Here is a 12,041-nt window from a genome sequence, read left to right as displayed (position 1 = left end):
CTCTGTGCAGGAGATGCTAGTAAGATTCCTCTAAGAACGGGATGTTGTCCAAAAGCAAGGCTCCTCTCATCTTCACCAGCAACCTAAAGAGTCCTGATCACTATGTGACTCATTCATCCAACTTTTCCCGACTAGGGATGTCACAGGAAATGACACTTGCTCCTTTGGCACCAAGGAATTTAAAGCACATTTTTGGGTAACATATATTTTTAAATGCTTTGCACAGCTCCTTTCTACCTTAAGGTATAAACCAACCCTTGTTAACCTCTTCTCAACAACTCAGCACATGCACCTCTCCACAACATGGAAAGGCAGGGGTGCCTATGGGACCTGGGGACAAAGAGTGCTGCTGGCCAGGCCACTAAGTGGCCTCAGACAGCTGTGCTTTGAGTCTACAGCTCTTCCCTAGCCTCCTTCCCTTGCAGCTGTCACTGTTCTTGTGTTCCAGCAGCTGCTGTTATCAGCTGCCATATTTTACATGCCTTTGTCTGGGTGACAGCCGAAGGCAGGCCATCAACATCCCCAGAGTAAAGGACATGAACTCTGTCACAGCCATCTCCACTCAGAGTCATTTTCAATTACTTTGGGGGTTCTTGGGGTCTCCGAAGGGCCAAGTTCATGACTACTCTGACCCCAGGACAAGTGATAATGGTCATGGCTAACATCTATGGAGCCAAGTACTACTTGCTAAGTGCTTTGCAAGTATGAACATATTTAGTCATCAAAATAACCAAATAAAGTAGATCTTGCCTTCTCAAGTTTGCAGATGGGAAAAATGAAAATAAGAGAGGTTAAATAACTTGCCTAATGTCACACAGGTTGTAAGTAATGATGCCAGGAGTCACACACAGATCCATCTGGCTATATGTATATACATTAATTGCATATATCAAGTCCTTGGCTCTGGCAGACAATGCTGTGCAATATCTCTTCAGAGTTAGAAGTGATCAACTGAGGGTGAGCCCAGGTACCCAAGAGAGGACTTTCTCTCACTATCAGGAGCAGCTGCAGCAAGTTGGGAAGCATGAGGACCACCTGCCACCCAGGAGCCCAGGGTCTGGAATGTCCTGTGAGGACCTGACTCCATACCTAGGTGAGAAGTGGAAAGACGAGGCTCCTGCTCAGGGCCCTGCAGAGGTAGGTATGTGAGCTTCCTGGAGAGGTTGAAAAGCCTGCCAGACACTGACCAGTGGGATGGTGGGGCCTGGAGGATGGGGCTGGGCATGAGGTATTCCAGCCTACACTCAACCAAACCTCATGTCTCATCTCGGGAATTTTTAAAGTCCTTCCTACCTCTGGGCTAATCAGTATGATTTTATTGGGAAGAAAGAGGTTCCATAGACTAGGGGGGCCAGGACCCATTCCTCAACCTCCCTGAGCCTCTGTGCCTCCATCTGGAAGCCAAGTGGTTATGGCTACTTGGTAGGACTCTTTTGAAGCTTCCATGAGATGCTGCTTGTCAAATGTTTAGCTCCTACCAGAAATGGAATAAGTGCCCAGAAAATGACAGCCAAGAAAAAAGGAAACAAAAAGACAATGCACAGAGAAACTTAAGTATCTTTCGGAGCCAGCAGATAAAAGTCGGAGTTGCTGTGGGTGAAGAAGCCTTCCCCGTGACCACCCCCGCTTTCTTTTGTCCACACCATCTTCTCTGGTCAAAACCAGACTGGTGCTGGGGAGAGGCTGTCTGTACTGAATGGTGTACTGACAGTCTCACATAGACCGAACAGGAAGAAGATCTTATAAGCGGTAAAAATAAACTTGGTGGTTTCATTACAAATCTTTAAAGAAAACAAGTTACATTGAAAGAGGTATCTCTAAAGATTTAGCATCTGTAATGGCTCCATATTACGTTCAAGAATTTAACTTGACACCTAACCACTGAGTTCCAATGGTGACAGGCACCAGGGAGGCAAAGATAAGGAAGACATAATTCATCCTGAAGCTATCAAGCCCATCAGCTTGAGGAGTGCCGGCCACTGGCTGTGTGCCTCTGGGCAAGGCTGACCCAGAGGGGTGAGAGAAGAGGGTGGGCTGAGATGGGACTTGAGGGCCCTGGATGAACACCAGCTTCTTGGTTCTGGCTGGGTGAGGGGTACTCTCTTCATGTGGACAACATATTGCTGCTGAGCATTGTAAGGACTCTCCTGGCTAGTCTTCTCAACTCAAGGTTTTCAGTGCATTCCTGCTGGGGATTGTTTTTGTTTTTGTTTTGTCCATGACCCCGGCCAGGCAGGGAGGGGCCTGACGATGACAGATGGGACCCACCCACCCCCATTTGGGTCCATTAGCCGAGCGATCAGGTTTACTAATATGAGAGCAGCTTCAGCTCCTAATTGAATTCATCTGGAGACATTACAGGGCTGAAGCTGCCAGGAGGGCAGCAGGGCCCCTGCAGCATTGCTCCGTGATTAAATATTCAAGCCCAGTGAACGCTGAGAGTCTTGATGGGTGTAATTATGGTGTCTCGGGCCATCGGCAGCCCTCCATCAGGGGCCTGGAGGTTTAAAGCCTTGCACGGCTGAACCTCTGGGGCTCCGCAGAGAGCACCGCTGTTCTGGGGTTCAGCTGGCGAGGCACCAGAACAGAAGGGGCACCATGGTGGGTCCAGCCCTGAGGGGCTCTCACTGTATCTTGGGGCATCTTGGAACTCCAGTCCCGTTGGGCCGATGGTGACCGTGTGCAGATTCACAGGGCCCCACGGAGAGCTGGGTTCACTGCTGGGGCTTCTGCCCTGCAGGGAGCAGACGACACGAGCTCCTCGGAAGGCAGCACTGTGGACTTCCTGGACCCAGAGGAGATCCTGAGGAAGATCCCTGAGCTGGCAGAGGACCTCGAGGAGCCAGACGACTGCTTCACAGAAGGTAGAGCGGCAGCCGCAGGCCTCCTCCCCTTGACATTCATTAGGGCCAGAATCCTGCTCCTCTGGACACTTCTGTGTGCAGGGCTCTGGCCTGGGGTCCACGGGAGACAGACAAGCAGGATCCTTTGCTCCTTCCTCTCAGGCTTGAGGGCCCAGTGTCAAACACAAATGCCAGACTCCCAGAAGTCAAGCAGTGGAATCTGTATCTCCTGCCACATTAGACACAGCAAAGATGCTCTGCCTTCCTCATCACCTTTGAAAACAGCTCACTGAGTTATAAACCTGCCCTCTTGAGGGTGAAAGGGAAAGGTAGCCACTGCCATAAACTCTTGATTGGGGACGTAAAGGACCCAGAGGAGGGCAGGATCATTTGTGTCCCTCCATCCCTTGTGTGACTCTTACAGGCAGAACCTGCATCTTTTATTCTTCTTTTTCCTCAGTATTTAGAACAGCAAGGCCTGGTATGTCCTCAGTAGATATTTGTGCAATAAATGAATAAACATATATTTCATACAATGAAAGTAATTGTGGCCTAAATAAACAAACAAACCATTTAATTGAGTTTCTACTTTCACATGACCCTGGGCTGGGCTGCCCCCGGCCCCCATCCCAGCCGTAAGGACCTCCCAGTTCAGCACAGGCTCAGGCATGGCCCCTCAGACCGCCCCCCCAGGCCCAGGCCCCATGTCTTGTCCAGCCACCAGAGAGGGTGGGATAAGGAGAGGGACCATGGTATCACCTGTAGGGAGGAAGATGCCTGGAAGGAGGTGAGAATGAGCAAGACCAGTGGTAGAGAGGAGGAAGGGCAGGATGGAAAGGCTGCCTGAAAAGGGACCCGGCTTCTCTCATATCCCAGGAAAGAATTCTTTTCCAAAGGAGCAGCAAATGGGTTTCCCAGCAGAGCGGTTTCCCTGCCAGGGCTGGAGCCAAATGCGCTTCCTTTACCAGTGGAACATCGCTCACCCCCAGTCCCTTCTCCCCACAGGCTGTGTTCACCACTGTACCTGTTGCAGAGTGAACAGCTCCACGTTTCCATGGGCCACAGGCTGGCAGGTACGCAAGGCCTGCTTTCGCGTTGTGGAGCACAGCTGGTTTGAAAGTTTCATTGTCTTCATGATCCTGCTCAGCAGTGGAGCGCTGGTAAGGGGAAATGGGGTTCCTGCCCCAAAGTCCTCCAGGTGTGTGATCTCCCACCATCCAGAGGCCCTGGGGCTGCAACCGTGGGCTCCTTTGACTCCTGGGCTGGAAGTCCCCAACCTGTTACTGAAAGGTGATTTGCAGCCCAGCATGAGCGCTCCTCTTAGCAGGAGTGCATGATCGGTGCTTGAGGTGCCCAGGTCATGGCCTGCTACACCTGACTGCGTGGATTTCAAGCAGTGAGTGTGGAGATCCCACTTTATAGACAGGGAAACTGACACTCAAAGGCTTTATGGGACTTTTCCGAGGTTACCCAGCTTTTCAGTCATAAAACCTAACTTTGCCCTCATTTGATCCCAAAGTCCCTGATTTTCCACCTTCTGACCTCCCAAACACACAGCCCTTTTCTGAGGGCCCAGAACCAAGAGGACCACCCTTCCCTGCCCTATCAAATCACTTGTAAATACCTCCATCATTCATTCAAAGCTCATGGAAAATCATCACAAGAGCACTCTCAAAATTTAATCACCCAGGGAGCTTCTTGAGATGCAGATTCTGATTCAGTAGATCTGGCGTGAGGCCTGAGAATTTGCATTTCCAACAAGCTCCCACATGGTGCTGATGCTGGTCCACAGGCCACACTTTGAATAACAAGGCCTTACAGTCCGAGAGATTCTGAGTTGAGACACTTCCTAAGCTGGCTCAGTGGTAAAGAATCCACCTGCCAATGCAGGAGATGCAAGTTCGATCCATGGGTCAGGAAGACCCCCTGGAGGAGAAAATGGCACCCCAGTATTCTTGCCTGCAGCATTCCATGGACTGAGGAGCCTGGCAGGCTACAAACAGTCCATAGACATGCAAAAAGTTGAATGCAACTGAACATACACACTCATCCTAAGCCTCTTGCTGAATGCCCAGCTTTGTAGCTTACGGAAGGATGTTTCCCTCTGCACCATGGCATAGGCTCACCACGCAATCTCAACTCATCTTCCCAATGAACCAAGGTAGACATGGACACAGGAAGGGATTTATCATCCTCAGGGGTCCACATTTATGGATGAGGACATCACAGCCCGAAAGCCCCCAGCTCATTAGTTAAAGGGAGTACTCACGCCCCGGCCTCTTGACTCACAGCCCCAGTGTTTCCACTTGTCTTGCTCCCCATGTGTCACTTACTCCCTGAAAGCAATATACTGACCATCTGGGCGTGCACTTCAAAGCCACATTTCTCAGGAAGGGAGGCCAAACTGCTGAGGGTGTTGTCTCAGCATTCAGGGGAGCCAAGGAAGGTGAGAAGGTCTGATGGGAGGAAAGCTAAGCCAGCAAGGGCACAGAGCCGAGGGAGGAGAGTCTCGTGCAGCAGGCTGGCCCACCATCTTGGCTGAGTGGAGAGGGGCTGGCAGCATCTGGCAGTGCCCACTGCCCTGGCACAGGGTGGTGAGGTCTCTCTCAAACAGCAGTCTCAGCCCAGTCCTAAGTGCAGAGGCCACCCTGCAGGGCAAGGGGAGGCTGGGGAGTGCATTCGCCACACATACCCTTCCCTCTATTCTGAAAAAGATAACCTCCATCATTTGATGTGACTGTAACCACATTTGCTAGGGACTAGGTGCTTTCTTCATCATCTCCTTCCCTTCTCTCTCTACTCCCCTTCTCCACACACCCCAGCTGCTCCCCCACCCTCCCTCCAGGCAGGGAGCACACATCCCACATCAGCTGCTGAACCCGCCCCAGCTTTGCCCTCCCATCCCCCTTTCCTTCCCCAAGGGACTGAACTGGCTGGCACCAAATTTAGTCTTCCTTATGCTTTTACTTTGAGTACTTTAAAAAAAAAATAGCATGAGTTTTTATCTGACAACGTGCAAAAAAAAAAAATACTTGGAAATTATGGGAAAATGCAAAGAAAAAATAACACCCATTTTCCTATCGCTGGGAGAGAATCTCACTTTGAAAACATTTTGGTGCACTTCCTTCCCATCTTTTTTATGCATGTAATACATAAGTATTACAAAATGGAAATCACACTTGTGCATTTCATAATTTCTCAGTAAATTTTCTTGGTAATTTGGTCTTCCTGTCTTATTGACTGGCTACAGTGTAGCTAACCCCCACACTCACTCCTGATAGCATTGAATCTGCCTGCAATGCTGGAGACGCAGGAGACCTGGATTCGATCCCTGGGTTGGAAAGATGCCCTGAAGGAGGGCATGGCAACCCACTCCAGTATTCCTGCCTGGAGAATCTCATGGACAGAGGAGCCTGGTGGGCTTCATGGGGTCACAAAAGAGTAGAGCATAACTGAGTGACTGAGAACACACACACACACATCCTTATGTACAATCCTTTGGAGGCATCAGCTTTCTTCCTTTCTTAGATCCAGCCTTAGAAGCAGAACTGGAAGCATGAATTCTTGTGCAATTTGTGGAGGGCACCCTCTGGGGCTTCCCTTGTAGCTCAGTTGGTAAAGAATCCACCTGCAGTGCAGGAGACCCCGGTTCGATTCCTCTGTTGGGAAGATCCGCTGGAGAAGGGATAGGCTACCCCCTCCACTATTCTTGGGCTTCCCTTGTGGCTCAGCTGGTAAAGAATCCACCTGCAATGTGGGAGACCTGGGTTTGATCCCTGGGTTGGGAAGATCCCTGGAGAAAGGAAAGGCTACCCACTCCAGTATTCCGGCCTGGAGAATTCCATGGACTGTCGGACATGACTGAGCAGCTTTCACTTTCCTCTGGGCTGGAGCATGTGAAGGAAGTAGGACAGAACAGGGAAAGGAGCTGGAAAAAGACATGGTTCCTGTGAAGCCCAGCCTCACCCTGATCCCATGGGTGCTCTGAAGCATCAAGGCCATCACAGGACTGTCCCACCTTGAACCAAGGGGACAGTCAGACACTGGCTGAAGCTGCCCCCAGTCTCCTAAGGTGGAGTCACTTCCCTTCAGCCCAGGGACATGTTCTCAGGCAACAGGTATCACCAGCTATTAGCAACCAACATTCACTGTAGCTGGAGATGGTCACACTAGTCCCTTAAACAGGATCTGGGTGGGACACCAACAATAGGTAGTGTCTTTAGGATACGTTCTTGAAGGCAGAATTGCTGCATTTCTAAAACATCTGAGTCATATTACCAAGCTGGGGGTCCAAAAAACCTCAACTAGTTTTTACTCCACCCAACTGTGTGTGACAGGAGCTGCTTCAAACTGACTGGGGGTTCCCCTCACCCCATCCACCCCCACCCCATGCCTCTTCCTCTTCATCAATCTGATAAAAGAGAAATGGCATCTCTTTTTTCATTTGGATTTCCTTGATTGCTGGTGAAATGCAGCATTCTTTTTCAGAGTTCATTGGTGAATCTTACTTTCATTTTCATGAACATCCTTTGTTGCTTTTATTTTTAAACCAAGTCACTGTTAACAATCCCTTTGGTTCACTTCCAAAATCCATTTCGAGAAGGTTTCCTTTCTCACTTGTGTTCGGCTTCCCTGCAAAGTATAAGCAGGACTGTGTGTCCCCGCTAGCTCCAAGGAAGTCCTGGTTTGTATCTCACAGGGCCTCCTCCACTATCTCATGCTGCCTCCCCAGAGCAGAGAAAACAAAATGATGCGGGTGAGCTGGTTCCCAAAGCTCTCCCAGGGTCTGTGGCCAGGGCTGGCTAGATCCTTTCCCCTCCTTGGGCCCCACTGCTGTGGGTCTCAGCCACCTATCAACTTGCTTCCTTCCTTCCAGGCCTTTGAAGATTTTTACCTTGACCAGAAGCCCACGGTGAAGGCCTTGTTGGAGTACACTGACAGGGTGTTCACGTTTATCTTTGTGTTTGAGATGCTGCTCAAATGGGTGGCCTACGGCTTTAAGAATTACTTCACCAATGCCTGGTGCTGGCTGGACTTCCTGATCGTGAATGTAAGTGACCCAATGAACACTTGTGGAGTTGGGGGTCCTTTCCTCTGGCTGATGGCTGCAGCTAGCGCAAAGAAAGTTTAGCAAGGGATCTGAGAATAGCCCTGCATACCTGTGACCCAGGTAAGATCTAAACAGTACATGATTTCAACACAACAGTGACCTTCGGGTGAGTCTTTAGGTCCTTGGTCTCCATCCAGAAAGACCACTTTCTACTCTCTGTATTTTACATTCAAAGCAAGATAGCACATGACCTTGAGTCCACTGGCAGGGCTTCTGGACCTAGGGATGCTAAAGACTGCCTAGCACAGAGAACCTGACCTCCCTCTGACTCAGTGACCTCCAGCCCTTGCTATGCTTTAGAATCACTTGGGGAGCTTGTAAGAATACAGTGAACAAACACTCCTCTTCCCAGAGATTCTGGTCTTACTGGCCCTAGATGGAGTCCAGGCATCAGTGTCTTGTAAAGTTTCTGGGCATGTCCAGTGCACAGACAGGTTAGAGAACCACCGAGCTTGCACCACTGGCATATCCCCAGTGGTAGTAAAAGTGACAGAGGGCCCCACTGGAGAGGTGATGACCTGGAGCTTGTGTGTTCAGATGAACTTGTGGCCACTGGCCCTGCATTAGGGGACTTACCAAATGCCTCCCACACATTAAACTTGAGATTTCTCAAAGCTCTGGGGAGACCATACTCAATAAAGTCTCCTAATAGTCCTTCTAGCCCCCAAAGCCCAGAGAGAGTGCCTCCTTTTCTTAACCATACGGTCCTTTATCTGTCCAGGCTCTTGCAGTCTTGGCTTTTCAGGATGGCTGCCTGAGCTATTTGTTCACCGCTGCATGTCTGAGGGTCCCTGCAGGCAGGGGGAGGCACGTGCTATGTTTGTCTCTGCTTCCCACACTCCCACAGCCATCGGTGCCAAGGTCTGCACATCAGAGGTGTTAGAAATGTGTCTGTATTTGGTGCTTGCCTCCTGAAGCTGGATGGGGTCCAGTTCAGAACATTCTGTCCAGCCTCCTGTGTTGGCAGGTCCCCCACAGCAGGTCTGGGCACCCAATTCTCTGCTTTCCTGATACCAATGCACTAGCAGCATCAGGCCACTGTATCACAAGGATTAGCTGTGAGGCCTGAAATCTGAGTCACAGGTGATAATTTTGTACGTTATCAAATAATTATTCATAAATGAAGGATATATAAGATTGTCTCATGAAGTGCTCTGGGAGAGAGAGAAGCCGAGAAATAAAAATTCCCGATCTCCAGAAGTTTATACTTTAATCCTCCAGCAGATAGGACACACAGAGAGAAATAAACATTTAATGACTGAGGATGCTGTGAGCACTGCTGGAAATAATTAGTGTCTTAGGGACATAGAGACATAAACCTGCATCTGCTCTGGGGGTGGGGTAGCTGGGAAGCCTTCATATAGGAGTTGGCATTAGATATAGAACTTAAAATGAGTGGGAGCAACGAGGTGCAAAAAGGGGTGGGGTGGCCAATTTAATTAAAAGATGACCCTGGGCAGAGGCGCAGACACAAGTACATTTAGGGAATGATTTGATTTGGGTAGGATATATGGATGATATATGACTGGAAAAGCAAGCTTTGGCCATATAATATAGGCTAAGGAGTCTGGAGCTTGTCCTGAGATGATAAAGCATCAGGGAAGGTTGGGAGTAAGCGAGAAACATAATCATAATCAAATTTGCAGTGGAGAATGGATTGGATGAATGCAGCAGTGGGGCGTAGAGGTCAGTTGGGAGGCTTGTGGCCTGAGCTATAGGAATGGAGTTGGACTTGAGCGGGAGGGCTTTGATGGAGAGGCCCCAGCTCCTGATCGCCCCAACTGCAGATTTTGCAGCCCTCCTGGGGACTGAGCAAAAGACTGAACAGGGTCCAGGATGGAACTGGCCCCAAACCTCCTGCTCTCAGTCAGCCAGGCAGCTGGGTGCTACCTGCTGATGTCTGGAGAGTTGCCTGGATGAAGGAAGGGGGTCCTTCCCATTCCAGTTTTTTGTCCTAGTGGAATAAGCTACAATTCAGAGAACAGGCATTATCTGGGACTCTAGCACCTAAGTGTAAACCCTTTCTTTTCTGACACACCCACCCAGCTATCAAGACAAGCTGAGCCTGAATTAAGCCCACCAGTCAAGGTGCAGTTGGGGTCTCCCAGGATTGGGTCATAGTCTCTGGCAAGCTCAAGCCAATGCATAAGGTATCTCTCTGGAACCTTCAACGTTCCTGGGAAGTGTGACCATTTTTCCATGTCAGTTTGTGTCATTTGCAGTCCTTGGTCCAACACTTAAAAAGTGCAAAACTGTGACCAACAGGGACTCACAACTCAAGTCATTATACCTCAGCTGTCTGTCAAAGCTGAATCTCCTGCCCCATGCCAGTCATCCTTCCTGAAAAATTGCAGAGCTGTGAGGGCCTCAGAGTTCTCTTAGTCTGACGCCTCACTTTACAAAGGGTAACAACTTTTGTAAACCTGGACTAGCAAGGCACTGACCGAAGGTCGCAAAAAAAATCAGGGTTGAAAGAGAACTAGACCCCACCCAGCTTCTCCAGTGGCTCTGTGGTAAAAAAAATCTGCCTGCCAATGCAGGAAACACAGGAAAATTCCCTAGGTCAGGAAGATCCCCTGGAGAAGGAAAAGGCAACCCAGTCCAGTATTCTTTCCTGGGAAATCCCATGGACAGAGGAGCCTGTCAGGCTATAGTCCATGGGGTCAGATGCAACTGAACGTCTAAAAAACAACAGATCTCACCCAGCCCAGGACGCTTTCCTTCCCTCTTTTCTGAGCACATACAATTGAGACTCACTTTATATTCCTCAAGATAGACTTTCAACATCACCCCCATGAAGGGCCAGCATCTCTCCAAGTCTCTGAAAGTCAATCAAATGTTAAAGGCTATTGGGACCTGGCTGCTGCCCCTAGAGGGGAAAGGGAAGGCTACTACACCAGGAGCTTGACCACCTACATGCCAGGGGGTGGCAATGTGAGAGACTGAAATTCTCTTGAACAATAGTTCAGATTAATGTTGAATGAAATCTTTAATGAAAGAGAAGAGATTGGACTCTTGCTATACCTCTTATTAGAGTTCAGAACAAGGTGGAAGCCAGGATGACGGCTCCTACGGAGCAGGGAGTGGGAGGGATTTCCTGTCTTCTTCCACCAGGGCCAATTTAGGAAACTTAGGGTGATCCTTTTGCTCTCTGCCTGCTCTCTTGTCAGATCTCACTGATAAGCCTCATAGCGAAGATGCTGCAGTATTCTGATATGGCATCCATCAAAGCCCTTCGGACCCTCCGCGCCCTGCGGCCACTGCGGGCTCTCTCTCGATTTGAAGGCATGCGGGTAAGACTTGTCTCCTAACTGCTCTGGTCTGCAGCATTTGGTTTCCATGCTGCCTTTACGCTCTGTGTACCACTGACCCTGAGCGCTGGGCCCCACCCCCACGGATCCCCGCTCTCTACCGTCACACTGGTGGTGCTGGTTCTCCTTCAGGTCCCTCTGTAAGCCCTCTTTGCTTCTCACATCCAACAGGACCCAGACCTCACTCTCTCTTGCTCTCAGTGAGGTGACCCTGCTTCCTGGCTTCACAAGTATCTCTGACCTCAGTCTCCCACTCTGCCTTTTGTCCTTATTGTAAAAATCTTCACAACATCCCAAGCTCTTCATCCTTCCATGACCAAGAATCCTTGCCTCTGATACTCCATTTAAATGCAGTGAAACACAGCAGCTTAGCCACCACCCACCAGCAGGGATCTTCTCTCCAACCCAGCCCAATCATTTGTCCTGTGGATTCTCTCCTTTGCTCCATCCCTCTCCTCATCCATGGCTTCAGCCTCCACCTTGCCCTCCCTGTCTTCCTCAAAATGGAATGCTCACAAGCCTGGCCCTTGTCTCACAGGGGGACGAGGGACTGCTCATTGTCCCCCTCCTCCTTCCTCATAATCATGAAAGTTTCCTGGTACAGAAAGCAAGGTTTGCTTTCTTCCTCCACTGTTGCCTCAAAAAATACACAGTACTTTCAAAACAAGTGTGGACTTTTAACATTAACTTGTATCTTTACAAACACTAGGAACTTATGATTGAAATATTTTTATATTTATTTTATCTCCAGGTTGCTGATTTACAAAGAGCAAGTTT

The 12,041-nt window shown here is 49.5% G+C and overlaps 1 protein-coding gene across 1 annotated transcript in view; it reads left to right on the top strand.

The window, feature by feature from the left end:
- SCN10A (sodium voltage-gated channel alpha subunit 10) overlaps positions 1–12,041 on the top strand; it is a 107,707-nt gene that overhangs the window by 60,892 nt on the left and 34,774 nt on the right. The window contains exons 17-21 of the mRNA XM_081527404.1: positions 1,000–1,137; positions 2,741–2,864; positions 3,849–4,003; positions 7,720–7,893; positions 11,124–11,246. Of these exons, the coding sequence (XP_081383530.1) occupies positions 1,000–1,137; positions 2,741–2,864; positions 3,849–4,003; positions 7,720–7,893; positions 11,124–11,246 (714 nt within the window). The remainder of the gene's footprint in view (positions 1–999; positions 1,138–2,740; positions 2,865–3,848; positions 4,004–7,719; positions 7,894–11,123; positions 11,247–12,041) is intronic.

The sequence above is a fragment of the Giraffa tippelskirchi genome, chromosome 9 (genome assembly GCF_054371585.1).
Source record: "Giraffa tippelskirchi isolate mGirTip1 chromosome 9, T2T-mGirTip1v1.2.pri, whole genome shotgun sequence".
Classification (NCBI taxonomy): Eukaryota; Metazoa; Chordata; class Mammalia; order Artiodactyla; family Giraffidae; genus Giraffa; species Giraffa tippelskirchi.
Note: the sequence above shows the minus strand (reverse complement) of the source record. Positions and strands in the feature narration are given on the sequence as shown.